This window comes from Falco rusticolus, chromosome 5 (genome assembly GCF_015220075.1).
Source record: "Falco rusticolus isolate bFalRus1 chromosome 5, bFalRus1.pri, whole genome shotgun sequence".
Taxonomy (NCBI): Eukaryota; Metazoa; Chordata; class Aves; order Falconiformes; family Falconidae; genus Falco; species Falco rusticolus.
In genome coordinates, this window is record NC_051191.1 from 11875963 (window position 1) to 11890369 (window position 14407).

At 39.3% G+C, this 14407-nt stretch overlaps 1 protein-coding gene across 9 annotated transcripts in view; it reads right to left on the bottom strand.

The window, feature by feature from the left end:
- Positions 1–14407, bottom strand: part of ST7 (suppression of tumorigenicity 7) — a 151768-nt gene that overhangs the window by 18108 nt on the left and 119253 nt on the right. For 7 of the 9 annotated variants that reach the window (XR_005104436.1, XM_037388983.1, XM_037388989.1 and 4 more), the window contains 2 exons: positions 8009–8081; positions 6370–6472 (listed from right to left, as the gene is read on the bottom strand). Coding sequence is in view for 7 of the 9 variants with exons in the window: in XM_037388983.1 (XP_037244880.1) it covers positions 6370–6472; positions 8009–8081 (176 nt within the window). In the remaining 2 variants the exon portion in view is untranslated. Of the gene's footprint in view, positions 1–5206; positions 5351–6369; positions 6473–8008; positions 8082–14407 lie in introns of those variants that run through there. The other 2 variants (XR_005104435.1, XM_037388990.1) reach the window with 2 other exon arrangements.

Below are 14407 nucleotides of genomic sequence, written 5' to 3' on the forward strand. Positions count from 1 at the left end.
ACGCTAGCATGAACTCCACCTGGCTTCCCAAGAGAAGAACCTACACCTTTTGACAGACTGCCTATTAACCGTAACTCCTGATACACTGACACCTCAGATTCAACCGTGACCTTTACAATTTAAGTAATTAAACTCTGCTACCTTTTGGGAACCCTCTGTCATCCCGACAGGGCTCCCTACCAGGGCTCTGAGCCCAAGCGTGGTTCTAGTTCAGAGGAAGAGTCGAATAACAGGATAAATAAGAAACTCAGCAAAGAGCTAGTCATCCTGAAGGAAACGGAGGTGGCAAGCCCAGCACATCTCCAACTGCATTTGTTTTCTGATGATGAATGAAGAAGTTTAACTGGAACAGGAAATAGCATGTCACCACCATCTGAGGTTATCATGTTGCTTTAAAAAAAAGGAATCAGCTCAGAAAAGATAGTCTAGAAAATTTCAGCTAGGATGTCCTAGTCTTAAACCAAGTCATGAGCGAATACTGAAGCTGCACAATTATTTCTGTCATCAACAGATGGCTCAATCAGCCCTTCTTTACTGCACTGTTTGGGCTTGGATTTTTTTGGTTGTCTTTTTTTCTTTTTCTGGTCTCTCTCTTCTCTCACCCCAAACTTTTTCCTGTCTAAAACCTGTATTTTAGGAGTTACAACAAGGGTAAAAGTATTTTTCATGTGCTTCCACAGAGCTTCTGGGCTGGTTACATGACATTGTGATGGATATTGCTCAGCTATAGTCATCCTGTACATATATGGTTATATGCCTTTTAACGAGCATTTGGAGGATGACAATGGACCTTGTACACATGAAGTGCAACACGGTGGAGTTTATATTTCTCTTACATGAATTGATTGAATATACATTATTTATTTCATAATATTGACAGCACTCTGGCTACTAATTCTCCTCTGCTGGGACAGCTTTTAACATTCCACATTAATGACCTATTTCAGTGCTCTTTTATAAAATAAATCGACCTATCTCAGGCAGATTTCCTTCTTTTTCCTCAGTTGTGCAATTTACCTCTGAAATTACAGCTCAGGCTGCAAACAGGCAACAGTCAACTCCTGCACCTGTGACAGCATCCCTCCAGGCCAGAATATGAGAATTTAACATTGTTTGGACAAGAACTCTCCTCCTCCCAGTGGGATGAACAGCACAAGCTTAAAGCAGTTCCAAAATACTGGTTCCTACATGCCCAGAGAAGCCACTTGTAGGTCACCTTACAAGTTCTCATTGAATTGATGGCAATTAAGAACTTTGGCCCTTTTGCTGGAGATACAAAACCAAATCACTGTCTCACTGAACAGTTGAAAACTCTCCTAAACAGGTCTGGAATAGTTTCTCTCTAATATCATTGGGTGTGTGGAATAGATTAATTTCCCATCTGGTATTTGAATTTGTTTACATTATTTGTTTCTATTAGCAACTACAACTTACTAGAAACCACACAAGCATACAGACACAGTTCTTATTAAAAAAAACCCCAACAAACTAAGTAAGAAAGAAATGAGAAGGGATGAAATGGAGAACAGATAAATCTTTAAAAGTGTTTAAGTCAATTGTTTGTTACATCCTTTTAATATGTTTACAAACAAAACTGGCATGTTTTAAAGTAATAGAAATATTTGTCTGATTCAAATGCAGAACACTTCAGCAAGTACTCTTTAAATCAACTCAGCTCCTGGCTTACAGAGCAAACCCATACAACTGTATGCAGAGCACACTTCTGACTCACTTTTAACAATCAGGTATACGGACCACCGTCTGTTTTCTCTTCCCTTTGACTTTCCTGAATAGCTTGTGTCTCTTAGATCACAGAAAAGAGAGGGGACTTTTCAGAAGGAGTTTGAATGCAGGGAAAGAGCCTTGCAAACCAGTTCAGAAAGGGTATTCCACAACTGAAGAATGTCCCAGAAATAGCTGTAGTACTTTATCAGCGTTAGCTTGGGATAGTTGCATTACGTGTAAGTGGGGAAGCTCAAAACACATCTAAATAATATTGATGAAGCCTTGTGTGTGTATTTGTGTGTATGCACATACTTTTTTTCCCAGCCACTCCACAAATTATGTACTCTCCATGACATAGGATGCATTACTCTCCATACAAAACCCTCTGGAATTTCAGTGATACCCCAACAGTGTCAGCACACTTCCTTGGGACCAAAACTCCACAGTGCATGGCGCTACACTAAAACAAAAGGATACTAGTCCACAGAATCTCATTTAAGACAAAGATGTTGAAAAAAGTGCAGACAAATCTTCGCAAACAAGTGATACAATTTGTTGTGATGCTTCTCATAGTGTAATTCACAGCTCCTTGCTTTGTTCTCTTTCCTGCTGTACTGCTGACTTCAATCTTTTACTGGTTATGTTTTTCTTCCACTAAAAAGAACCCTAAGAACACTTTGCCTGGTGAAGTGCTTTTTATATCAGAAATCTCTGCCAAAATATAAAGCTGCAATTTGGTGTAGCTGAGTTGCTTCTGTAACATAAACAAGACAAACTGTAGATAGACATATCTTTTATCAGTCACACAGTATAGCTTAAAAAAATTAAGCCACTTTCATGAACAGAAACTTTTTTACAGGTAAGATGTCTTCAGCAGTCTTGATCAGTATGACAGCGGTCGCATTTTTACTACAGTCAAGAAGATCAGTGTTTACACACCCGAGCTGGCCTTACCCTGCACAGCTCAGCTTCCAGAAACAGCACAGCCAGGTCGGCTGCCCAGCTTGCTGGAGAGATCTGGCAGGCTGTATTGAACTCTGTATTGCCTTTTTTCACTGAAACCAAATTTTAGTACCTTCTTATGTCACATCTTGACACCAGTGTATTCCAAAATGAGAATTTATCACCTATGACTAAGAGTTAACGGATTGACCTCTGGGAATTAAACTGTCATTGAAATGTACTCAAAAACGGAAGAAGCGACCTGCATCAAAAGAAGGTTATTTGCTGGAAGGCTGCCTGAAGAAAGACTGTCAACCATATTAGATCTCTGCGAAAGGCATTTTTGTGCAGACACAAAAATAATGTGATGCATAGTCATCTAGAACCAATGGAAGTGGGTGCCAACATCTTCATGACTGACTTTCTGAGAATTAACCCAGAAGCATGCATATGCAGGAGTTTCTATATGGAAGGCAGGTGTTTTTGCAGGGTTTCTCACCTCTGTAAAGTGGGAATCTGGGACTTTTACACTGTTTCTTCTTAAGCAGTTCCAATATCTTTGGATTACATTTAAAAGGAAGCGTAAGAAGTATATCTGACCTCTGCAACATCACTATGGAACACTAGACTGCAATCTGGCCATAATCGCCAAGGGAAAAATCAGCACCATGGTAAGAATCCCATGGTAGTTTTACACAAATCTGTAATAGGTCACAATGGGAGACCCAGTCTCCCTTTATTGCTAAATGCAGATCAAGCAGCATCTCTCAGTGTGTGCAGAGTGTGTTCCTTGCATTCCCTTTGTCTCAGAATCTCATTAACAAAAATTTGCTATTTCCAGTTAAATGTCTAGAAAATGCATATCCAGTAATAATCTTTTTACATGGTAATTCTAAATTTTAATGATTTGCACTGCAAATGGTAAAATCTCTTTTTAAGATAAACCAGAAACATATTGAACCATTTATTTCTCTTTAATAGTGCAGTTGCCTGCTTTCAAGGCTTCTGCTGGGAACTTTGCAAATGCTTTAAATCCTCGTCACCTTTGTAATTTATTTCTTCCTCAGTCTGAACAAGAGACTTATTAGTGTTTAAATCCTAAAGAAACTTTGAAGACTTATTCGTATTATTTTTGTGGCACTGTTAGATTTCTTGTGATGCTGCTCGCTAAAACTTCTCTCCATTTCATTAGGAACAAATTGGATATGACTTCAATCGTTAACTGAATGGAAATGAGGTGTAATACCCATACTGTGCATAAAATTATAGCCAAAAATATATTTTTGCCACCTTAATATCCTTTACCTAACAGCAGAAAGAATGTGAAATTACTAGTGCTGCACATTAATCTGTATTAGGCTACACTGTTTTAATGTTAAAATATGAACTACAAAAACCCTAGGGTGTGCTCCTGTTACTACCTTGCTATCTTCATAATTTGTATGTTTCACAAAAGTTGTCAATTTCAAAATGACGGACTTTGAAAAACTGAGGGAATCAATTAACAATGTGAACTGACTGAAAAGCTCAGGAACTTAAGTGAGAAAGAGGACTGGAATTTCTTTAAATCAAAAGGACCGAAACTAACACACAATCTGCATTTCATACATGGGGATAATGGTCAGAAAGGAGATTCAGCCTTGTATTGAACAGAAGCTGGCTAGTCAGAAGGAGATCAAAAGTGATGAATAAAAGTACTGATCTACAAGAAAAGCAGGATCTTGGAGGTCTGGAAGCACAGAGGTTATGGAGGAATGGCCACAACTTAAGAGTAAGGAAGATTTTTTCCAAGGCAGTCAAACCAATGAAGAGCACACTCTTAAGTATAAACAGAAGTAGTACAAGCAAAAAAGTAGTAAATGAAGACTTAGCCTCAGTTTCGTGGCAGTGCAGAGCATGAAGACAACAGCAGGATGGACACGAGGAGCATGTACAGAAGTGGAGGCCACTGCCCATGATCTCTGTCCCTGAACAGTGAAAGAACCAGTCCCAGAAATGGCCAGACTAGCATGACTGACATAAAGCAAAAAGATCCCCACTCAGAATCAAGTGATCCAGTGATGAGAGAAGTAAATGCAATACCATTCATTTAAAGAGGATGGAAACAATACGTGTTAATATGAAAACATTAGTATGCAAACCGTTAAAAAAGATTTAATGGAAAGAATTATCAAAAACATGGAGGTAAGTGAGGAAAATGGAACAGGCTCTCAAGGATTGCTCATGACAGGCTAAACTGGTATCTTTGCTTGGAAAGGTATCTCATTTTTTAGATAGCAAGGACAGAATACTCTAACTGGGCTTCAGTAAAACATTCAGGAAGGTTCACCCACAACAGAACTGGAACAGAGAGTTAAACAGGCACCCAGGCAGAAGAGAAATATCAAAGGTTGTGTTGGTGCAAGAACCACCGGGATGGAAGAAAGTAAACCGAGTTCCACAGAAGCAGTCCTGGAACCAAACCTCATTTAATGTTTTAATTTTATAGCTTGGCACAAAAACAGAAGATCAGCTAATAATACAAAGGGACTTATCTCACCTAAATCTTGTTGTCTAAAAATCAGGCTTTTACTGGAAAATTGTTGCTCCTTTCATAGTCAATGTAGAAACAGGCACCTCGGAGGGAAAGTCTGTCTAGAGATGTCTAAGATAGTTCCTTCTTTCCACTGCCTGTAGAGGAAGTCTAGATGATTTTATTAAACAAACAGCCTAACTTTCAGGTATCTAAACCATGCTATTTAGTGGTTGGCATAACAGACAGAGCTCAAAGAGAAAATACTTAATTCCTGACACGCATGAGAAGTAACTTTCTGCAATCCATGTGTACATATGGCAGGGGGTTTGGGTTTATCTTGACCAGACTTGGTATTCAGCTGTACCTGATGAATAGGCTCCCTACATTAACACACACCAGTCTTCCACTCTGCAGTTAAGGCTGCTTACTTGGTCCACAGGTTTGTGGGGTGAGTTTCAGAGGCAGATCTCCAAGGGCCAAAAAGCATCTGCCTCTAATTTGCCTTTACAATGAACTTACAGACTGCAATACTGAGTATCAGGTGATGAAATAATAAAATACATTAGCTTTTAGTAGCCCCTGGGCAAGATTCTTACTGCTGAGATACATATCTAGAGAGGTGATTAGGGAATTAGAACATAAATCCCTTTTCTTACTTTGTAGTTCTCAGCAATTCCTCATCTCTGAGCTTTGCATTCTCAAAACTTAATGACAGGGTGCTGCGTAAAGAATTACTAATGCAACTTTTATGAAGTACACCATGAACTCCAAACATGTTTCTTTGTATAGCATACCAAAAATATATTCTTACATGTAATCATCAAAACAAATAAACCATGCTATTTTGAACTAGAATATTTTTAATGGATATTTCGTAAATAATAATCTGTGTTTTTATATGGTTCTGTCCTGGAGTGTAGCATTTAGTGGTGTCTACTACCACAATCCATCATGTAATTGTTGCTCACATAGATGACTCACTTCAGCTAAAATTTCAAGTTGCACAGTCCAGAGCAGGAGACACTAAATGTGAAAGATCAAACAAAAAACCTGTGCATACTATCAACTTCTTTCCCTTCCCGTTGTTTGTTTCCCTTCCCACAACATCACTTGCTAATCTAACACAGAAATCAGGAGTTAGGTCCTCAGCAGCGTTAAAGCTACAACAATGCTTTCTCCATACTCACTTTTGGCACGTGTGGATTAAATTCTACTGCTCTGTGAATAGCTTCTACTGCATTCATCTCTGCAGTACTCAGCCCTCGCCTTGAGGCAGCCTCTGGAGAAAATCTACAAAAGCAAAGAAACAAACACATTAGCTCAGAAATGCAATTACGAAAAAGCCAGAAAAGGAATCTAGAACATGGGCCCATGTAACCAAACTGAGTCAATTTCCTATGCTCTCCAAACTTCCATAGCAAGTGGAAACTCTGAGTGATCTATTACATCAAGGCCAATGAAAATCCCAGCAGAAGTGGAAAGCATGTTTGCATCTAATCATGGCAGAAAGTCAGTTCAAACAGTCCTTTCTCTGTCACTAATCTAAATTTGCTCTAGGTACCTTGCTAAGGGGCATATTCAAGGCTGAACTTGCAGAAAAAAGAAAAGCAAAAAACCCCAACAATGCCAAATTGTTGTTGGAGGGTTTCTATTAAAAACAGGGTTGGGGAGGTTTTAGGGAGGTTCCCAACCCAATGCCCCTGGGTCAGGTTGGGATGGAAGCACGATGCAGCAGCAGTAGCGGGTGGTCTACTGGCCGCAGCACCATTGAGGGTAGCATGCCCAAACTGTGGGCAAACCATCTGCCCCAGTGAATGAAAAACCAGACCATGCAATCTCTTTCTCACCTCACACCCCACGGCTAACTCCAGAGCTGTACTTGGCAGGCAGACACCACAGGGAAAGCTGTGACAACCTTAGCCCTGCCCTCCCAAGCTGGAGTCGCTGTGTAGGGAGGAAAGATGTTGCAGTAGGTACTGGCGATCTACAGGATAAAAAGAATGAAAGAAAATTACTTAGATCTTGATGTGTACATACACTTTAAAAGCAAAAACTGTCAGGATGTCAATCAAGAAAATGGCTTTCCACTCTACTTGCTTTCCAACTTTAGGGAGGCATTTGACTCTCAGGTGCACAGACACAGCTCTGCCTGGGATTTGTGTGAAGGCATCTGAGCTCAGAATTGGGATTTTTGAGCTCCATTTCCCAAGGAGCTGAGCACCCTTTCAGAGCTGGCCAGTGCTCTCAAGTCCACAGGCATCAAGTAGATGTGCTCAGCACCTTGGAAGGTGGAGACCCAAGAGAAAACCGTAACAGGAATGAGCAGATACTTGTGTCTCTAAAAATATGAACATCATCTACCTCTCAGAATCCCTAACATAGTAACGCTAAATCCACCTGCCACTATTTAAGTAGATGAGCAGTCTTCTGGCAGCATTGTAAAATGACATTGCTACGAGTCCACTCACATTTATTTATTACCTTTCTGTTGTCAGGTTTACACAAAGTTGAAGAGGTTCAGCCACACAACACCTTTTACTTCCATCTTCATTATACTATCTAGGAAGCCAAAGCTCACCCGGACAGTATACATAAAACTAAACGAGAATTGAATTTACGCTATTTGTCTTCATTTCTTCTTCTGTAATATTTGAAGTGCAATGTTTGATCACTGCAATTTTTTCTCATATATAAAGTAATTTTATGAATTTACTGCAGGACTGAATTCTCCTGCTAACCCAGCGGATTGTTAGGGTGTGGGCTCAGCTAAGAGAAATCTCGAGTTAAATCAGGAATTTTGCTGGACAGTGGTTCTTATGCACTTACTTGTCAGAGACAGCTCTGGCTTTGAGCAATGCAGCTGTGTAACATATTGTTGCTGATTTTGGTAAGCTTATATCTGTTGAAAAGAAAGAAAAAATTAAACATCTGAAAATTTAAAAGTCTGCAGAAAGAAAAGTGTTTGATTGATACTTTGGAGTATCATGGCATACCCAAAATTATTATGTGAATTCAGAATACTTTCTGATCTTGGGACTTGTACTCCCATGTCACATGGATTTTAAAATTTCCACCCAATATACAGGCTTTAAAACCTGTGTTGATGACCACTGGAACTGCTATTTAAGCAGCAACAGGGTTCACTAGAGAACTAATTCAAAGAATGACATGACAGAGACATAATGAAAGAATTCATTACTTCATATGCAAATGTGTAGGTAACCCAGAATACATTAATTTTTCCATAGTTCACAAAACATCTAAGTAGTAGCTGAGGGCTATCTTATTCACGCTTTTTGTTTTCACTCAGGAGCAGTTGTCTAATATGACTATGTGGCAGCTATACAAGTTAAGACAGCTATTTAAGTAAGAAGGATTTGACTTGCAAGCAAACAACCATTAGATTTATTGCAGTTAAAGATCAACATTAAAATAAAATGGTTTGCCTCTTAAGGAAATCTTGGACCAAAATATTCACCAGACAGTCTCTGGCCATTTTATGATGTTCCAGAGACACACAGGAGCCATAAACCTGACTTAACCCATTAGTTCAATTTAATTTATACCTGTTCTCTACCAGCAGATTAGCACAAAAGCATCCAAAAGGTAGAGACAAATGCTGTGTAACAGACTTGAGTTACAGCTTTGTTTCCACTTTTACAAAGAATTGACTCTCACACTAGTAATCTACTAAGCAGATACCGATTATATAGTGACTGAAATATTGCAGCATTAAAAAGTTAGAGATAAAGCTAAATGAAAGGAAAAACAGGGAAAAAAAAGGCTGGATTCTGCAAACCCTTCTGCACACTGCAGTTATAGGTTCCTATTGTAAATAGCAAATACACAGCACAGTAAACACAAGGCACTGGAGCAGGCCCACTGTAGAAGTGAAGAGCATCTAATCTGACCATTGTTCTGAGAAATTATCTATCCCTCAGTTTGTCATTAAAGTTGATTTGGAAGATGAAATGATCATACAGCTTGGTAACTTCAGCGTTAAGAGAAACTTGCGATTTACTGAACCCCAGTGCCTTGCAACACAGGGCTCCAAAAAGGAGTTAAAGAGGACAAGCAAGGCATATCTCAGCAACCACCATCCTTCATTTATTAACAAACAAGTAGAACATTGTTCTGTTAGACAGAAAACATGGCCAGAAATGACTGAGGCACTTTGAAAATGCTACCTGTTAAATCCTCTCTATTGTCTTTGTATGCACTTGCACTTCAAGCATGAGATGTAGAGATCTTGTTGGAGGCTCCCTTGTAATATATTCCAACTATAATTTCACTGGAGTATGTAATTGTAGTGGCTAAAGTAATTAAAATCAACAGCACGCAAAGCAGTCTGGGTGACAGACATGTTAATTACCCCACTAATAGAAGCTATCGACAGACACAGATGTGAGCACATCTTCAATGAGAAGAGGAGAAAATATTTATGAGTGCCTTCAATAACCCTGCTTATACCAGGCTTTCCTTAACATCAGGAGTTAAAAGTTATTTCCAGTAAACAGAAATGACCTTTTCCAGAAGATACTGGTCTCTGTCATTCAGTGTAAAACTCACTCATTAAATAATAAATGGAGTGAAACACACAGGAATGCAAAAGAAAAAAACAAACACCAAGAAACCCAGCAATGTGCTGTCATTTATAAGGTTTTCAATGGGTCAAGATAATACATTATTTTCCTCTTACCTGCAAGCGTTTCTCTGGGCCATCAAGCCACTATTACCTCACAGGAAATATTTTCCTCTGCATCAGCCAAAAACCTAGTAATGTTGGTTCTGGATCTGACCTTTACAAAATTTTGCATGAATGACACAGAACAAAAGGTCTACCTAGAAGTCCCTGGAAATACATTTTCCCAGACAAAACGCAAACTCCACATGTAAAAAAAGGACCAAGAAGAGAAAGTTTGCCCAGACTTCTTCTCATAATGCAGTAAGAGCACCACTTCACTTTTCTATCTGTCTGAAGGAGCTGAAAACTAGGAGGAATCAAGAGGCCTGGAGTATATAACTCATGCAGCAGAGGAAAAACAGCTGCTATGCCAATGAAAGCTGCTTGCTCAATTTCATCAAAGAAAGCAGATATGCCAGCAAAAGTCAGGATGACAGCAAGAAAATGTGAATTCAGCTGTTAATACACGATCCATGAAGTGAAACAGTGAGACCACTCAACACACAAAAGCCCTCTAATCACATGTATAAAGGTTAGTTTCTGCATCAGGTCATTGATACTTGAATGGAGAATGTTGTGGACCTTGCATGGACCGAACTGTGAGGATTATTACAATTCTTGGCAAAGGGATTAAGATATCATACGGTAAGTAGGAACTGCGCTTGATACAGTGTTAAATACACTAGAACAAAACACCGTATCACAAAACAGCTCCTTGAGCTGGACACGTGTGTATACAGACGGCAGGATAATCCACAATGAACTGCTGGTATCTCTAAGGAAGGGAAATACGGTGAGCTGAGGTAAGGCTCAGTACACCACCTGAGTCATTCTTGCAGAAGCAATGGGATTTCTCAAGGAATGTTGTGTTCAAATCTGATCACCTACGGTCAAGAACAACAAAAGTAAACAGGAAGATCGGATTGTTTTTGTAAAAATCCAAGTGAAATGAAGTCTAAGTGAAGATAGAACTGTTCCCTATGCATACCCACAAGAAACACAGGAAAGAAGGGCTGCTTAGTTAAAGGATAACACTGGCACAAGAATAAACAGTTCAGAATTAAATTTAAGCTGGAGATTAAAAGAAAGTTTCTGAGAAGTGGATTTTTGAGGCAGATTTTCAGGTAGAATAATGGGACAAACCAACCAGGATGAGCTTGCTCTAGGATGGAGCTTGCTCGGCTCATGGAAGGTGTAATATCCTGCAGTGAACTCAGCAGCAGGGGGACCTGACTCACCCAGGAGGCCTCTTCCAGTACTGTGCTCCTAATAAGCAAGCAGCAAATATTTGAGGATAATACCTACAGTCCCTTGGCAGTGGAAGAAATACATACAAACGTTCATGTTTATGTTGCTGTGGAGATAGCCCTCCATTAGGTCCGTGCTGTTTCCCTCCAAAAGTGTTTTACTTTTTGTTTGCTTCATATTAGACTGCAAGTATTTGGTTCTCATATAATTTAGGCTTCAGCTCCAAAACTGGACCCTTGTATTTTAGACAAAAGCATAAAAGTTATATCTGATTACAACTTGAATTTAGCAAGAGAATCAAGTCTAAACTAGCCCTAGAAGATAAATCCTCTGTCAGGAACCAAAGTGAAGTTTTTCATAAATGACTACGTCCAGTTCTGTGAGCCATCTGGCAAAATATCTTTACATGTACTGTTTCCCACCCTCCTGTGATTACTTATGGAGCTCCCACAATGTGCTGAAAGATGTGACTGCTATTCTGTTGTCAAATCCATCAGGACATTTTTGCCTAATAAGAATGGATGGGTCAGTCTAAAAAAGGCTCCCCTTCTTCCTTATTGCTCGTATCTTAAAGCAGAATACAAAATAGTCTAGACTTGATTTATGACCATTTTCTTTCCATTAGCCCCAGTCAGCTACAGGGAAGGTTGGGAAAGTGAATTCTTACCGGTCATTTCCTTCTTAAGCAGTTGCCTGTGAGAGTGAACTAATGGAAAGGTGCCATGGATAGAGACTTGCAATGATAATATCACTACTTCTCTCATTCAAGATATCCACAATATGCCATATATGATCTAAATAGGTCATGGGATCTATTGTTCTTATACAATAGCAACTAAACCAAGAAATGATGAATCTGGATATGGACTGGTACAACACCCCCTACCCAAGTTATCCAAAGGCCCCAAAAGTGGTGAGATAGGCATGTTGCAATTGCTTTAGTTGTTAATAAATGCAAAATCTATGTCACTATTCAGAAATTATACCCTATTTTGACCCCAAAGTGTATGTTATTCCCAAACCAAGAATATGGATTTCTATGGGCTTAACTTCAGATAGGTGAATAGCCTTATCAACATTAATAGGCCTTATATATTTGCTGAAATAAGCTGTAGATTGGGGGCCGTAATTTGGGCAGTAGTATCCTTACAGTCAAACTGCTAGTTCTTCTTCATATAGCACTGGAAAGAGACTACATTAAGCTGCTGGAATCATTCACGTATTTCCAAATACGTAACTCAAAGTACATCAACAATCTGGAAGGAGTTATGAGAAGAGGTAAAACAAAAAAATGGTGGAATACAGGACATATATTAGGCTATGGCTTGGGGGTGAACCCCCTCTCTGATTTGTCTCTCCTTCAGCCTGTCTGTAGGCTCTAGTGATCGGCCAACACTTGCCCTGTCAGTACAGAACTCCCCCAGTTCTCTGCACCTGGAGGCCCAACTGTCAGTTCTTGCAGAAGTGGTAGGAAGCACTGCTTATGGGAAAGATCGAAAGTGCTCTAGCAAATAAATATGTGCAGGTTGGATCAGTGATGACAGAAGAGAGACACAGTCGTCTATAAAGACAGAAACATTAAGGAAGAAAGTGAATTAAGCTGATACAAATGGTTAAAAGCAAGAGTAACGGGGTGGAATTCAATAAACTGAAGTATGAACTGAATATCAGGGGAAAAACACTTTGTCAAAAAGATCTAATATCCTGTAGTGTTATCTCCCATGAGAACAGTCATTGCATTTTTCCATAAAACACGGTAAAAAACATGCTGGAAGGAGCAAATCTATGAACACAATGATCTAACGCTTACTTTGTGCTTGCAAAATAAAGCAGTTCCGATTCTCTGTACTTTTGACATTCCTCCTCAGTGGTGGGAAACACCTCAATCAAACACAAACACATAGCCACTGTGTATATTAAGGCCTGGATTTTGGTCCCCTGATAGGATGGGAAAAACGTTTCAGCACAAACAACGTTTATTTTGCCATGATCACAACTCAAACCTAAACTGTTCAGATACAGAAAGATTTTGAGGGTCACTGCTGACTGTAAACAATTCATATGCAACTCTTGCTGAGATGCGTATCTCAGTGACCAGGCAGGTGTCAGCCCCTTTGATTTGACCAAGTTCAATCTTAAATGCACATAGAGGGGAAGGAATAATTTCTCCTACAGGAGATGAGAAAGAGCAAGATTAGCATAACTAGTTTAGAGTTTTTGTGCTTGTTCACAAACAGGAGAAACAACCCCCCTCCCCAGAATCATATGGCAAAAAAAGAGACCAGATGGTATGAAGAAGACACAGAACTGATGCAGAGACCTAACTGAAGTGACAAGTCATTTTGACATGGAGGAAAGAAACTGGTTCTTAGAAGCAGAAGCTGAAAAAGATATCAAGAAAAAAAAGACAAACTATTCTCTCAATACTGTTAACAAACTGGAGGTCTTACGTGATTTGCATCTCCTGGAGAAGGCAGACTAGGTTTTGGTATGATCTTAACTAAAAGGAACTTTAAGGTCTCTCTTTCAAAGAAACAAAAGGATTATAGAACAGTGTGCATAAGGCAGTGGCTGCTTCCATACTGCCATGTGCTACACCTTTAACTCAGAAGAAAACCCTTTCTTGCACTTAGAACATCTACCCAGTTAGCTCCACCAGGTAGAACACCTTCTCAAAAATAGCAAACATAACCATGGCAAGTAAAGAAACTGATGGAGTGGAGGTGTGATCTCAAATGTATACACATATCCAAAAATCCTAGAGACCATAGCTAATATAACAGAAGGCTCCGTGTAGTTGGTTCATCAGTCTGCAACTCTGCAAAAGGGATGTCTTTAAGTTCAATGTAAACAGAATTTACCCATTTTGTACATCTGTAAGGGCAAGAAGAAATTGGACAGAGGGGGACTGGAGAAAAGAGAGTAGCCCTGAATACGCTACATTTTAGAGAATGAATTTCTCTACATTAATTGTTGGATTTCACAAAGTTGGAAGTATTTCAAGACAAAGAAGGCTCTGATTCTAAAGTGTTTCTTCAAGGGCCTGCATTTTGATTTGACATTAATTTAAAGTAGGTTTCTTCGAAGTAAGCTGTTACTAAATAAAGTGCCATAGCCTAGAGCAGAAGGATACTTTTTGTATTTTAAAATAACTTACTTTCTATGTAACCTTTGGTCTGAATTATCTCAAGTGAACTCTGAATTTGGGACTCCGTATACATGGTGACATAGTCTTTCTCTTTCTTTGCAAGGGGTTAAGTGAAAAGGGAATCTAAGGTGTTCCTCCTGCAAAC